The sequence below is a fragment of the Mesoplodon bidens genome (assembly GCF_964165515.1).
Source record: "Mesoplodon bidens genome assembly, chromosome: 5".
Taxonomy (NCBI): domain Eukaryota; kingdom Metazoa; phylum Chordata; class Mammalia; order Artiodactyla; family Ziphiidae; genus Mesoplodon; species Mesoplodon bidens.
The window spans coordinates 29146561-29161801 of NC_138161.1; the positions used below are offsets into that span (position 1 = coordinate 29146561).

General features: G+C 39.5%; 2 protein-coding genes across 5 annotated transcripts in view; both read left to right on the top strand.

Annotated features, from left to right (window-relative positions):
* Positions 1–349: 349 nt before the first annotated feature.
* Positions 350–15241, top strand: part of SAMSN1 (SAM domain, SH3 domain and nuclear localization signals 1) — a 383350-nt gene continuing 368458 nt past the window's right edge. Inside the window, exons 1-2 of the mRNA XM_081235859.1 lie at positions 350–432; positions 4185–4252. The gene's annotated coding sequence lies outside the window, so the exon portion shown is untranslated. The remainder of the gene's footprint in view (positions 433–4184; positions 4253–15241) is intronic.
* The window catches only part of NRIP1 (nuclear receptor interacting protein 1), a 76507-nt gene continuing 61696 nt past the window's right edge, over positions 431–15241 (top strand). For 2 of the 4 annotated variants that reach the window (XR_014015981.1, XR_014015982.1), the window contains exon 1: positions 431–4252. Coding sequence is in view for 1 of the 4 variants with exons in the window: in XM_081235858.1 (XP_081091984.1) it covers positions 539–4009 (3471 nt within the window). In the remaining 3 variants the exon portion in view is untranslated. Of the gene's footprint in view, positions 7790–15241 lie in introns of those variants that run through there. The other 2 variants (XR_014015983.1, XM_081235858.1) reach the window with 2 other exon arrangements.

Sequence of the window (15241 nt, forward strand, 5' to 3'; positions counted from 1 at the left end):
CCAATTTAATAGGAATAACAATAACATAAATTACTAAAGAAGTGACTACAATGCATATATATGGATATTGTGTATATACACTTAGAAACTGACAAGTGCTGTATTTTTCTGCTTACAGGTATCACAGCATAACTCTAATGCTTCACCTCCTTAACTATTTTTTATTTATTTATTTTATAGAATACTGATATTTGCATTTATTGTGGAACAAAAGGTGAAGAAGGAGAAGCAGTATATTCACTAAGGATTCTATCTGCTTGCTGCTGCAGACCTGTGTGTTGAGGAATTCTGCCGCTGCTTCTTGCTTGGGAGTTATCAAGTCTGCAGTCAGGCTGCGTTGGGAGTCCCCTGCCTTTTGTCTCGTCATTGCCAACCAGCAGGCCAATCCCAGTCGGAACGGAACAGTACACCTCTGTCTAATTACTATGGAAGGTGAGAAACCGACATTCACTAATTGAAGTTACATCTCACTCACCCACAGAAAAACCATTCTTCAAAGTGAATAGAAACCAAGCCTTTGTGAACACTTCTATTGAACATGACTCATGGAGAAGAGCTTGGCTCTGATGTGCACCAGGATTCTGTTGTTTTAACTTACCTAGAAGGATTACTAATGCATCAGGCAGCAGAGGGATCAGGTACTGCCATCGACAAAAAGTCTGCTGGCTGTGATGAGGAAGATCAGAACTTTAACATTTCTGGTAATGCATTTCCCACCTGTCAAAGTAATGGTCCAGTTCTCAACACACATACATATCAGGGATCTGGCATGCTGCATCTCAAAAAAGCCAGACTCTTGCAGTCTTCGGAGGACTGGAATGCAGCGAAGCGGAAGAGGCTGTCTGATTCCATCGTAAATTTAAACGTAAAGAAGGAAGCTTTGCTGGCTGGCATGGCTGACAGTGTGCCTAAAGGCAAACAGGATAACACGGTACTGGCCTCTTTGCTTCAGTCGTTCAGCTCTAGGCTGCAGACTGTTGCTCTGTCACAACAGATTAGGCAGAGCCTCAAGGAGCAAGGATACGCCCTCAGTCATAATTCTTTAAAAGTGGAGAAAGATTTAAGGTGCTACGGTGTCGCGTCAAGTCACTTAAAAACGTTGCTGAAGAAAAGTAAAGCTAAAGATCAAAAGCCTGATACCAGTCTCCCTGATGTAACTAAAAACCTCATCAGAGATAGGTTCGTAGAGTCACCTCATCATGTTGGACAGAGTGGCACAAAGGTCATGAGTGAACCCTTGTCATGTGCTGCGAGGTTACAGGCTGTCGCAAGCATGGTGGAAAAAAGGGCTAGTCCTGCCACGTCACCCAAGCCGAGCGTTGCTTGTAGCCAATTAGCATTACTCCTTTCAAGCGAAGCCCATTTACAGCAGTATTCTCGAGAACACGCTTTAAAAACACAAAATGCAAATCAGGCGGCAAGTGAAAGACTTGCTGCTATGGCCAGATTACAAGAAAATGGCCAAAAGGATGTGGGCAGTTTCCAGTTCTCAAAAGGAATGTCAAGCCATCTGAATGGTCAGGCGAGGACATCATCAAACAAACTAATGGCTAGCAAAAGTACAACATTTCAGAATCCGATGGGTATTGTTCCTTCTTCCCCCAAAAATGCAGGCTATAAGAACTCACTGGAAAGAAGCAATGCCAAACAAGCTGCTAACAACAGTTTGCTTTTACATCTTCTTAAAAGCCAGACCATACCTAAGCCAATGAACGGACACAGTCATAGTGAGAAAGGAAGCCTTTTTGAGGAGAGCAGTACACCCACAACTATTGATGAATACTCAGATAACAATCCTAGTTTTACAGATGATAGCAGTGGTGACGAAAGTTCATATTCCAACTGTGTTCCCATAGACTTGTCTTGCAAACACCGAATCGAAAAAGCAGAACCTGACCAGCCTGTTTCTCTGGATAACTTAACTCAGTCCTTGCTAAACACTTGGGATCCAAAAGTCCCCGAAGTAGATATCAAAGAAGATCAAGATACCTCAAAGAATTCTAAGCTAAATTCACACCAGAAAGTAACCCTTCTTCAGTTGCTACTTGGCCATAAGAATGAAGAAAATGTAGAAAGAAACAGCAGCCCTCAGGAACCACACAGTGATGGGACAAAGTTCAGCACACATAATTACACGCGGACTTCTGTCATAGAAAGCCCTAGTACCAGCAGGACTACTCCAGTGAGCACTCCACCATTACTTGCATCCACCAAAGCCGAGTCTCCCATCAACCTTTCCCAACACTCTCTGGTCATCAAGTGGAATTCCCCACCGTATGCCTGTGGCCCTCAGTCTGAAAAGCCAACGAATACCGCGTCGAACCACCTGATGGACCTTACAAAAAGCAAAGAATCGCAAGGGGAGAAACCAGTCCAAAATGAAGGCACACAAAACTCTGCCACTTTCAGTGCCAGTAAACTGTTACAAAATTTAGCGCAATGTGGAATGCAGTCTTCCGTGTCAGGGGAAGAGCAGAGACCCAGTAAACAGCTGCTGAGTGTAAGCACGGAGAAACCTACAGGTATGACTGATAGACTAAATAGCCCTCTGCTCTCAAATAAAGCAAATGCAGTTGAAGAAAAGAAAGCGTTCGGCAGTCACGCAACAGGTCCTGAACCAGGACTTTCTGGTTCCGAAATAGAAAATCTGCTTGAAAGGCGCACCGTCCTCCAGTTGCTGCTGGGAAACCCCAACAAAGGGAAGCCCGAAAAGAAAGAGAAGATGCCCTTAAGAGATGAAAGTACTCAGGAACATACAGATAGAGCTTTAAGTGAACAAATACTGATGGTGAAAATAAAATCTGAGCCTTGCGATGACTTGCATACGCATACCACAAATGTGCCCTTGAGCCACGACGCTCAGGGCGCCCCCTTCTTAGGCGTGGCTCCTGCCTTGCAGGGAAGCACAGCTGTCTTACCAGCATCCGAGGACTTCAAATCGGAGCCGGTCTCACCTCAGGATTTTTCTTTCTCTAAGAACGGTCTGCTAAGTCGGCTGCTGAGACAAAACCAAGAGAGTCACCTGGCTGATGACCTGGACAGCAGTCACAGAAATAGTGAACTGACACTTCTAGAATCAAAGAATCTTTGCATGGTCCCTAAAAAAAGGAAGCTTCATACTGAGCCGTTAGAAAATCCATTTAAAAAGATGAAAAATAACATAGTCGATGCTGCAGACAGTCACAGTGCTCCGAAGGTGCTGTATGGGTCCTTGCTTAACCAGCAAGAGCTGAAGCTTAGCAGAAATGATCTTGAGTTTAAATATCCTGCCAGTCATGGTTCAGCCAGTGACAGTGAACACAGGAATTGGGCCAGAGAGAGCAAAAGCTTCAACGTTCTGAAACAGCTGCTTCTCTCCGAAAACTGTGTGAGAGATTTGTCTCAGCACAGGAGTAATTCTGTCGTCGACAGTAAAAAAAAAGGACACAGAAACCATGTGACCAATAGCAAGCCTGAATTCAGCATATCTTCTCTAAACGGACTCATGTACAGTGCTGCTCAGCCCAACAGCTGCATGGGCCACAGGACATTTCCATACCCGGGTGTAGGAAAACCTCCTGTGAGCCCTCCTTTCCCCGAGCACTTGGGCTGCGCAGGGTCTAGACCAGAATCTGGGCTTGTGAATGGGTGTTCCGTGCCCAGTGAGAAGGGACCCATCAAGTGGGTTATCACAGATGTGGATAAGAATGAGTATGAGAAAGACTCTCCGAGACTGACCAAAACTAACCCAATACTGTATTACATGCTCCAGAAAGGAGGCAATTCTGTTACCAGTCGAGAAACACAGGACAAGGACATTTGGAGAGAGCCTTCATCTGCTGAAAGTATCTCACAGGTTACAGTCAAAGAAGAGCTACTTCCCGCTGCAGAAACTAAAGCTTCTTTCTTTAATTTAAGAAGCACTTACAATAGCCATATGGGAAATAATGCCTCTCGCTCACACAGTGCAAATGGAGAAGTTTATGGACTTCTGGGAAACGTGCTAACAATAAAAAAGGAATCAGAATAAAATGTACCTGCCATCCGTCTTTGGATCTTTTTAAAACTAACTAGTATGAACTTGAGATCTGTATAAATAAGCGCATGATTTGAGAAAAGCATGGTATAATTGAAACTTTTTCATTTTGAAAAGAATTGGTTACTGTGATGTTTAAATATGCATACTACTTCTTGCTTTACATTAGATGTCATGAGGAAGCTGCTGAACTAGCAATTGGTTGTTTAACACCTTCTTATGCATCAGACAACAACTGTGAGTAGCCCATGAATGATATTCTTTTTTAATCATAAATAATAGGCATAAATTAAAATGTGAATCTCCACCCACAGTGGATTAATGCATTGCTGCCTTTATTAGGGTACTTTATTTTGCTTTTCAGAAGTCAGCGTACCTAACACATTTTTTAAAAGTCCAAATTGTTAAATAATAACTCCTTAAAGGATAATGATTGAATCAAAAAACCTAATACTGATCATTTTTTCAGTTCAAAAACAAATTAGAAAAAAATATGCTTACATTTTTCACTTTTGCTAAAAAAAAAAAAGAAAAAAAAGAAAACACATTTATTTTTAATTCTTGGAAGGGGTTTTGTGGTTCCTCAATGTGTCTGCCCCACCCCAATCCTTTTCAATATACTATATTTCTTTAAACCTTGTACTACTTAGTAAACATTGATTACAATTGATGGAAGTTTGATAGATCTTTAAAAAAAGGCAGATTTCCATTTTTGTATTTTAACTACTTTACTAAATTAATATTCCTCCTTTTACAGAATTAGGAAAGTTAACATGTATCTTCAGGTGGTTTCCTGAATAGTTGAAATAAGTTGTTTTTAACAAGCAAAATGGCTTTTCTTTGGACAATTTTCACCATCTCTTGTAAAAGCTACTTCTCACCGTTTCTGTGGTACCTGTGAGTCTTATGACCAGGGTTTCTTAAAGTTGGACTCAGACCACGTGCATTAGAATCATCTGGAGCACTTGTTTTAAAATGCAGATTCCTAGGCAGCATCTCAGATCTACAGAACAAGAATCTCTGCTAAGTGGACCTGGGAATCTCCCTTCTACATCTTAATATACTCCCTAGGTGTTTCTTCTGCACACTGAAATTTGAATTTTGAAAATTGAAACCATTGCCTATGACTTCTCTCAACACAGGATTGTGAACAAACTATTTGATGCCTATATTTTCCCCAGTGCAGTCACACATCAACTGAAAATTTGCAATATCGTACTTCATATATTACTGCTATGTCTTTGGAAATCGGGTTCAGAATACTTTTTATGACAAAAAAAAATCGGGTGGAGGGGACAACTTTCATATTTGGCTCAACATCTCAGGAAAATCTGTGATTATTTGTGTGTTCTAATGAGTAACATCTACTTAATTAGCCTTAGGGATGGAATAACAGGGCCACTTACCAAACTCAGGTGATTCCAGGATGGTTTGGCAACTCCTCCTGAATACATCCTTAACTTCTCTTAAAACCATTGTCCTAAGAACAGTGCTGACAAAGATGAAAACATTTATTTCAAACCCAAGAAAGGCACTAAACTCAGATTGACTAAACAAAAAAGTACAAAGGGCACATATACATGACAAATTTGTACACAGTCACTCCATCGGATCTGTTATTTTAAAATAGTGATTAAAAGTAAACATTGATGTTTTCTTGGAAGAACTTAATGTGTTATTGAGCCGCATGGGGTTTCTATCTTGAAACAAGTCCATGCTTTTCAGTTCAGTTTTTACAATCCACAGTTCTTTCACCAGATATTTTTGGGTTTAATTGTGAACTGAGTTAGCAACTGACCTATCAAAAAATTGTTATATAATCGACTGTTAATTAGAAGGAAATCTATTTGAAATTGTTCTACTTGAGGTTGTTTCTAAGAGTTTTATATTAAAAATGGGCGTTATTTCCTAATATGATCTAAAACCCTAAATGATTATTTTTTTCTCAAAATAATTTGTAAATAGTTACTGGATATATTATAAAATAATAGGAGCGAATATTATGCTACATCATGAAAATTCCACTGGCCAGTGAAGATTTTCAACTCCATCCCATCTTTATTCTGTGACAATCTTATTGTCTACACTGTATAAATAAGCTTTTAAACAAGTCATTTTTTTCTGCCATTGTGAAAGGTCTGGAGCCTTAGAAGTATGCTAGAAAAAAATATTGATATTCCCCCTTGGTTAGGGGAAAATGGGCTTTTACAAGGGGGTGAAATTTAGGTCAGGAAAAAGAGCATCAAGGGCCAGCGTTGCTTTTTTTGTGTTTCTTTGGTCATTTGTTTTGTTGTTGTTGTTACTGCTGTCAACAGTCAAAGAAACGAGGGTATGTCATATATAAATAAACATGACCACAAAGAAACCTGTTCTCATTTACTAGAGTGTCCCCAGTTTGAGTTTAGTATGATTTTAAAGAAGAGCAGTGAGAAAGGGCCTACATCCATAAATGCACTTCATTTATGCATATGTAGATACAAGGATGCACATATACACATTTTCAAGGACTATTTTAGATATCTAGACAATTTCTTCCTAATAAAGTCATTTGTGAAAGGGTACTACAGCTCTCATTGACATCAGTAAGGTAGCATTACCTGTTTATTCTCTGCTGCATCTTACAGAAGAGTAAACTGGTGAGAGTATATATTATATATATATATATATATATATATATATATATATATATATATATATAATATGTATATATATATATATTGACTTGTTACATGAAGATGTTAAAATTGGTTTTTAAAGGTGATGTAAATAGTGATTTCCTTAATGAAAAATACATATTTTGTATTGTTCTAATACAACAGAAAAGCCTTTTAATCTCTTTGGTTTCTGTATATTCCATGTATAAGTGTAAATATAATCGGACAGGTTTAAAAATTGTGCATGTGTGTATACAGTTGCAAGTCTGGACAAATGTATAAAGTAAGCCTTTTATTTAAGTTGTGATTACCTGCTGCATGAAAAGTGCATGGGGGACCCTGTGCATCTGTGCATTTGGCAAAATGTCTTAAGCAGTCAGATCAGATATTCATCCCAACATAACAGTATTCCATTTCTGGACATGACTTCCGTGGTTTAAGCTTTGTGAAAGAATGTGCTTTGAATCCAAGGGTCTTAAAACTTTTTAAATCAAGTCAACCACTTTTCAACATAAAGAATTCACACAACTACTTTCATGAATTTTTTAATCCCATTGGAAACATAATAATATACCAGGAGTATTCCAGTATACTGGAATACAGGCACATTACCATTCATGGTATGAATTCTGGGGTTTACACAACCAATTTTGATGCGATATGCTCAGTAATATAATTTGTCATTTTTATTAGAAATTTAATTTCTTCATGTGATGTCATGAAACTGTACATACTGCAGTGTGAATTTTTTGTTTTGTTTTTTAATCTTTTAGTGTTTACTTCCTGCAGTGAATTTGAATAAATGAGGAAAAAAATGCATTGTCTCTGGTTTGAAATGATTGTTATTTTCTGGGCTGTCTCTGATTTTCAGGTTTTCCATAAACATAAAAGTCTCTGGTCATGAAAATAACAAGTCTTCAAGAATGCTTTGCCCTTCTCAGAAAAATAAAGGGAAATAAAAGAAGGTGGCCTGCGAGTTAGTATATCTAGAGACAGGGCAATTGAAGCATAGCTCAGAAAGACAATCAGCCTATATAGCCTGTTCTACCCAGCCTTGATTCTATTGCTTGGTGTGTAACTGTATGGTCATCATGGATTTTTGAAGTGGGAAAAAGTTTGTACAGTGTTCAAAAATAAAGTTGATTTGATATAAACTTGTTTTAAGATAGGATTTTATTAGGTTTTTATCCAAGTTTCAACGGGTGTTAATTTTTGGTTTTTTGTTGTTGTTTTGCGGCACGCGGGCCTCTCACTGTTGCGGCCTCTCCGGTTGCGGAGCACAGGCTCCGGAGGCTCAGGCTCAGCGGCCATGGCTCACGGGCCTAGCCGCTTCGCGGCATGTGGGATCTTCCCGGACCGGGGCACGAACCCGTGTCCCCTGCATCGGCAGGCGGACTCTCAACCACTGCGCCACAATGGAAGCCCTAAATTTATTTTTTTTTAAGTCTCCAAACGTTTTGCAAAAATGAATGTGTGTGCTTGCACACGTGTATGTATACTATATGTGTATAGGTAATGAGTAGTTGAGAATGATAAGCAATGTCCATATGTAATAAGTAATAGAGACCAATTTATTTAGAAAAAGGAAAAAGAGCTATACTTGTGAACTGATGGTCTGGGGCGGGGGGGGGAGGGCATTATTTTTACAAATATATTAATAATAATTTAAAAGGAAGGCATTTTCCCAAAGATCAGTTTCTGTTTTCTGACACTAAAATAGGCCTATTAAAATCTCAAAATCTGAAAATTTTGCACCTTCTCCCTAACAAGTTTATAAACACTGTCTAAAAAAATATCCAGGTAATAGAAATATATACAGCTGTTCTACATGATTAAAATGTTGAAAAGTTATGCTTTGCTATCTGTACAGACACTGTCATTGGAACCGGAGATGCACAGCCATGTTTCGTTTTGTTTATTGATTTATACGGTAAAAAGGCATAACGAGCTCATCGTGTAATAAATTGAGGGATTTTTAAGAAGAAAACCACCCCAGTTAGTAACTCTTCTTGACTATAAATTAGCGCCAGTGACTTTAATATGGAAAATCTTTCATAATCTGATCAGATTATGATCACCCACTCTGTGCCAAGTTCTATTTCAAGCTTGTTAATGTGGAAATCTCCTTTACAAAGAAATAATTTTGAACAAGTTTTCTCCTACCACTACTATCACTGAACTGTGACCTGTTTGTTTACAGAAAATAGATTTTAAATGTTAAGCATGACATTTTTCATTTATTCCATCAAACTTAAGTATATGATGCTAGCACCTTGCAAGGGTTGGTGGAGGAATCTATTGGCACCATTTAGTGTTAGTTTACTGCTACATTTCTCTAAATGGTTGGCACGATAATACTTAAAACATTTTAAAGATGCCGTCTTCGTAGGTAAGTTAAAGACCCTTGCTCTAAAAAAACAGAGTTAATGTACTCCTTAGTTGGTAGCAGAATACTTGGAAATAAAATTCAAATCCCATAAACTTCAGTCCTGGGGAAGTGCTGCTGCACGTATGATGCCCTCATTTGAGTGTCTAAAGGTAAATACATAAACCCTTCCAGCAATAGCCAAATTTTAAAATATCAATAGTATACTTCTGTAGTCAGAAGAGGATTTTTCAGCCATTCCAAACAGTCCTTTTACAGCCTTTTTACCGACAAAGACCTACCTAGACAGCCTTCTACCGTCCAGCCTTTGCTTTTACCAGACTTCATTGGGTAGGTGCTCTGAGCTTTAAGTAAAGTTTACAATCCTTTTGGACTGTTCATTTTGCTCTTTTTTGCTGATAACGCATTCACCTCCGAGCACATCTGGAAAAGGAAATGGCCTAACATTGTATGGGTTTCATAGCCTGTAGTTTTTGAAAGCTGCACCAGCGGGACCCCAGAGTAGAGCTTCGGTGTTGGTATGTTCTCTGAGATAGTATTTTCCCTTAGCTAATTGATTTGAAATGGTAATTTAAGGATAGAACAGTGAGATGACTTCACTATAATTAGAAAACTATAGATTTCTCCCAGGTTGCCCCTAGCAGCCATTGTAGCTAATCTTTCCATGAGCTGCAAATCCTTATAAGACTCGCAGCACCCAGTTGGATGTGTGAGCTGGCCTTGCTGCATCTGGTAGAGTGCCCTTTGACTTCTGGCCATGCCTGCATTTTCACATTTTCAACTCATTCTCCCACCATCTAACACCTTTCTGCCCATCACCACCAATCATTCTAGTGTTCAAAACTTTCCCAGTTGGAATTCAGTTTCCTGAGCACATCTGCCTTCCTGGCATCAAGAAGATGCCTTCTTGGCAACACCTTCAACCATGTGACATTCTCTGCCTAAAATACCTCCTTCCTTTGCCCTCTCCTCCCCATCTGTAGCCATGTACATTTGTATTTATCTTCAAAACCTAACAAATATTGCCCCCTCAAAGAACCCTCTGTAGTTCCTTCAGGCAGTGTGTTCCTCAGCCCTCTGCAGTCCCATAATGCTTTGTGTAGACCTCTCTTAGTTTCACCCATTAGAGGTGCTGACAACATACTTTGTATTCCTTCTAAAGGCAAGAAGTGTGAAGTGTGTCCAAATCCTGATATGTAACAGTTAACTCAGTAAATGTACGACCAGTCAAAGAATGAGAGAAGGTTGATTTCTCCCCACACAAAAACTGAAAGGCTGCCTCCCCTTCCCTGGGCTGGGAAACAAAGTAATTTACAAGGTTGGGATGCATCCATTTCCCTGAAGCAATGCCCAGTCTCCCAGGCTACCTCTAGCCCTAGGGCTCATGAGCTCTGTAGGCCAAGCCAGGCATTCTTTCTACTGTTCTCTGTAATCTACAGAGATGCTATCAGCTGAGAAATTCCTAACAAGACGAGCTGGTTCTTGAGAATGGGAAGGAAACTTTGGGATTTTTGCCCATGTAGGTCTAATTACCTGTTGTACCATTTCTTCTTACAAACAGCAGTGAGCATCTTAGAATTTTTGCCTTTATCAGGGAAGCTACCAACCCTTCCAAACATCACACTGAGATAGGCCTGAGGCAAGAATCCATGGCCTCTCCTGCCAATCATGAATAAGTTCATGATGCAGAGGGCTACACTCTCCTGAACTATCCAGAATCAAACCCAGGCAGAACATGCTCTCTTGGTGGGTGTGGTACAACTAACTCCTTGATGATAAAACCCTCACCAGGGTAGGACCTGGATTTAGCATTAGGCTATTTCAGATCCTCAAGGAAATCTGAGTCCCTACAGTTGTGGAAATGGGAGAGACCAGTGCCACATACGAACTAGTCCACTGGCACACGTATTCACATTCATCAGAGGGCTTTGACAGTGGCAACTTACCTAGAAAGCCACGTCAACAGGTTCTAAGAGTATCAGACAAGTAATACAAATGTTCAGTGATTCAGCAGGTGCTTAATAAAGGTGTGCTAAATCACTGTGACAGCAGAAGCTCATCTCTTTCATATGTGGAGGTGGACTGAGAGATGTTAATTTCCTTTCATTCTGATAACATAAAATTAATAAACTTTTTTTTAACTGTTGCATTTTATTTGTCCAGAGAAACCACATTTCGTGTTCCCAACCCCCAAGAGAAAGAATAAAGTCTTAGATGAAATCGCTCTTATCATATGTCCAAATGGCAGTGGAAAATCCAAATATAGAGCATATTCAGGAGGAGGAGATTGGCTTTCAGTGGAGATGAAATAGTCCCCTTTCCCTAGCCAAGGACTGATGACTCATGATTTCTACCTGATATAAGGCCATGGGGAAGAAACAGATGGAAACCTCTGTCTCAAATAAAGGGGACATTTTTAAGTGGATGTTTTATGTAATTAGAGAGATAGTGGAAAGAGCCAGACATACTTAGAGGACAGAGAAGTTTGAAGCACAGTGTCCCTAGTTTTCTAAGGAAGAGGGGACCCTCCTTAAGCTGATCTCTTCCTATGAGCTCCTTTCTAGCTTAAGCGAATCAAGAAGGCTTCTAATCTTAACCATATTAATAGAAAATAATCATACTCTCATCAAAGGTAAGGAGTTTCTTGTGAGTCTGGATATTTAAAATCAGGTGGGGATTTTTTGCATTGTTTTTGGTTTTATTTTTTTCCCCCAGCATCTCTTCATACTTGGGTAAGGTTGTAGACTTGCAGGACTGAGATATGAGACCAGGGAAAAGAGTGATAAGAAGTGTATGAACTTAACATTTCCCCTAGAACCAAACCAGACAGCAACCTAACAACCATCAAAGCATCATGCTTATTTACCCAACTGGCCTTAATAAGCAAAACAGTATTAAGGGTGAGGTGATCATGCTAAAGCTGTATTCCAGGACTCGCTTTTGCTCCAAATTGTTAACTGATAGTAATGCAAGAAAGGTTCCCAGAAGCCGAAGTGCAACGTTCAAAGTGAATAGTCAAAGTGCAACTTTTTAAAATAACAGTGACATTGATGCCACTAGATTAATGGGACCATATAGTACTTAGAGGCTGTTTCTGATCATCACCAAGTGAAATCTTACTGAAGCAGGAATACAGGCCAGAGCTCAAACACATCATCCAACTTAGCAGATTGCTTGCTTGCTTCCTTATTTCCTTCTTCGCTTCCTTCCTTTTTCTCTTTCCTCTCTTTCTCTCTCTCGTTCTCTCTTTTTCTTTTTAATGGAATAGATTTAAGGCAATGTAATTGATATACTGTACAATTTACCCATTTAAAGTGTACAATTCAATGATTTTTAGTATATTCATGGTGTCACTAGATAACTAATATCGTGTCTGTCTGTAGAGTTAGACGTTCTGGACGTTTCATATAAGTGGTATCGTACAATACGTGACCTTTTGTGAATGGCTTTATTCACCTTAGCTTAGTGTTTTCAGGGTTCATCCATGTTATAGCATGGGTCAGTACTTTCCTCTTTTATTGCTGAATAATTTCCCATTGTATGTGTATGTCATTTTATCAGTTGATGGACATTGGGTTGTTTTCTTTTTTAGCTATTATGAATATTTTTGCTGTGAACTTTGTTGTTGTAGTCACTCATCAAAAACAGGATGGACAACCGATCAACATTTGGTTTGGATATTGCCACACATGAAGTATGAGGGTATGAAGTCAATTGACTGTAAATGTAGGAGTTCATTTCTGGACTCGCAGTCCTCTTCCATTGATTTATGTGATTATCCTATGCCAATACCACACCATCTTGATCACTAGAGTTTTGTAGGCATTGTTGAAATCAGGGAGTGTGAGTCTTCTAAATTTGTTTTTCTTTTTCAAGATTATTTTGGCTGTTGTTGGTTTCTTAAATTTACATATGACTTTTAGGATAAAACTGTCAATTTCTGCAAAAATGATAGCTGAGATTTTGATAGGGATTGTGTTGAATTTGTGCAGATCATTTGCGGGGTATTGCCATCTTAACAAAATTAAATCTTCCAATCTGTGAACATAGAGTGTCTTCCCACATATTTAGGTCTTCTTTGATGTTTTCCAATAGAGTCACCCTAGGATGACGTTGGTTTTAGCAGGGCCCTGTTTAGTTGGCTCTTTCCCTGATCTCTCTGCTGTCTGCCTCTTTTGGTGTCACACCTAGCTGTTAGGCTCCACTAATTGTCCTCTCATTACTCTCTCTCTCTCTCTGTATGTATGTGTGTGTGTGTGTGTGTGTGTATTTTTTTTTTTTTGACAATGCCCTGGCCATAAATATCTCCACTGTCTGACCCAATTACATTTGGGCCCTTTTGCAAGTGTGGTTTTTGAGGCAGGTCTTTGAGATTTGTTCTGTTCCCAGAGGGCTCTTCTTAGCTGTCTATTTTCCTGATTCCCTCTGGTAAACTAGCTGACCTGTGGTTTAGCTTACTATTCTCATAGAGCTAACAGCCTCCTCTCAATTGCTTACCACCAAAATCTTTGTTGTTTTCAAGAATATTTTAGGCTTGAAGTTTCTCACACTCTGTTCCAAATGAAGGGAGAGCTTCAGAGCTCTCCGTTTTTATGGCTTGTCTCAACCCCTGGTCAAAATTTCTGAGCCACTGCGCCATTGCTAAAGACAGAGATGGTGGCCTGTTTCTCTCTGAGTAACATCCCTGTTTTTACGAATTGGGTGCTGGGTGAGCATGATAGCTTTGGGTCTTCTCAGTTCACCACTCCCAGTGGGGAAGCTCTACCCTATGAATGAGCTGGGCCTAGGGCAATTACAGCCCCTTATTCTTCCCTGCCACATTTAAGATAGATTGTCTGCCCTTAGAGAAGAAGCTCAGTAGAGGAAGAAAGCCCTTGACTTTCAGTGGCACTCACCTGGAAGGTAGTGTTGACAAAAAATGTCACCTGCCATATCAGTAAAAAAAGGATGTTACAGCCGTCAAACCAGCAGCCACTGCAGCTGACTGTGTACCCTGAGGGGATTCAGGATGGAAAAAAACAGGATGCTAGGCCTAGATAGTCAGGTGCATATCAAAGGAATGATTTCAGTGACCCCAGATTCTTGCATCTTTGCGTACATAGAGAAACACTGAATGCATTAACTTGAGATGTCTGGTTTTTCTTTAATTAATAGTAAGTAATCTTTTGATGTTCTGACTCCCTGTTTTTTTTCTTGCAAAAACTCCTATATATCCTGGCTCATCCCTTACCTCTTCGGAGCTGTTCCTCACAGCTGAGAGGCTGCTTCCTGGGCTTGAGTCCCCAGGAAGTCCACTGAATAAAACATAATTTTCAATGTTTAGGTTATGCATTTTTTTTCAGTCGACAGTAGCCTCTGTAACCCAGAGTTTTGCAGAGGATGAGAAATGTTGGTCACCTGGCCCTTTCAAGGAGATATTGACACCCTTAACTGGAGCTGGGGAGAGGGACCCTCGTTTTCTCAGCCACACCCAGCTTGAGTGGATCTTCCGTCACACTAAGCTGCGGTGAGGGAGAAGGAGTAGGTCATGGATCAAATGTTCTTAGCAAGATTTAAGAGATTTTCTTACGTAATGTTCCTCATTTGATGTGTTCCTTTAGGAAAATTTTCAGAGTATTTTTTAAAAATAATTTTACCAGTTATGTTGTTTTGCTGGAGAACGGGTTTGCAGAGCCCCTCAGGCTGCCATTCCCAAAGTGGGTCCCTCCTACTTACCTTATTTCTCATCAACAAATAAATGGACTCAAAGCCACATTCCTCCAGGGTAACCTACTTAAGCAGTGTTGTGCTGCAGCATTATTTCTACCCATAGGATGACACATTTCTGGCCCTGAGGACTAAATCGTGTGCTATTTTGAAAGACTCTTTTCTTACCTCCTATTAAACATAATTTACTTAAATCTATTTTCTTTTTTCCGAGAATTTCATTTCATTTTTTTTCACGTCCTCCCTTGGATAATATTCTGATTCATAACTCTTTCTGCCATCAAATGCTCCACAATTGAACCCAACAGACCAAACGCAATGCAACAAATGGCCACCACTTGCCTGTTCAATTTGTAATCATTTAAATGCTCTTTGGTATTTAACTCAGGAAAATTATTCTTTGGGTTTTTTCTTATGCTGTTTTTTAAATTAATTTTTTGAGCAGTTTCAGGTTTATGGAAAAATTGAACAGAAAGAGCA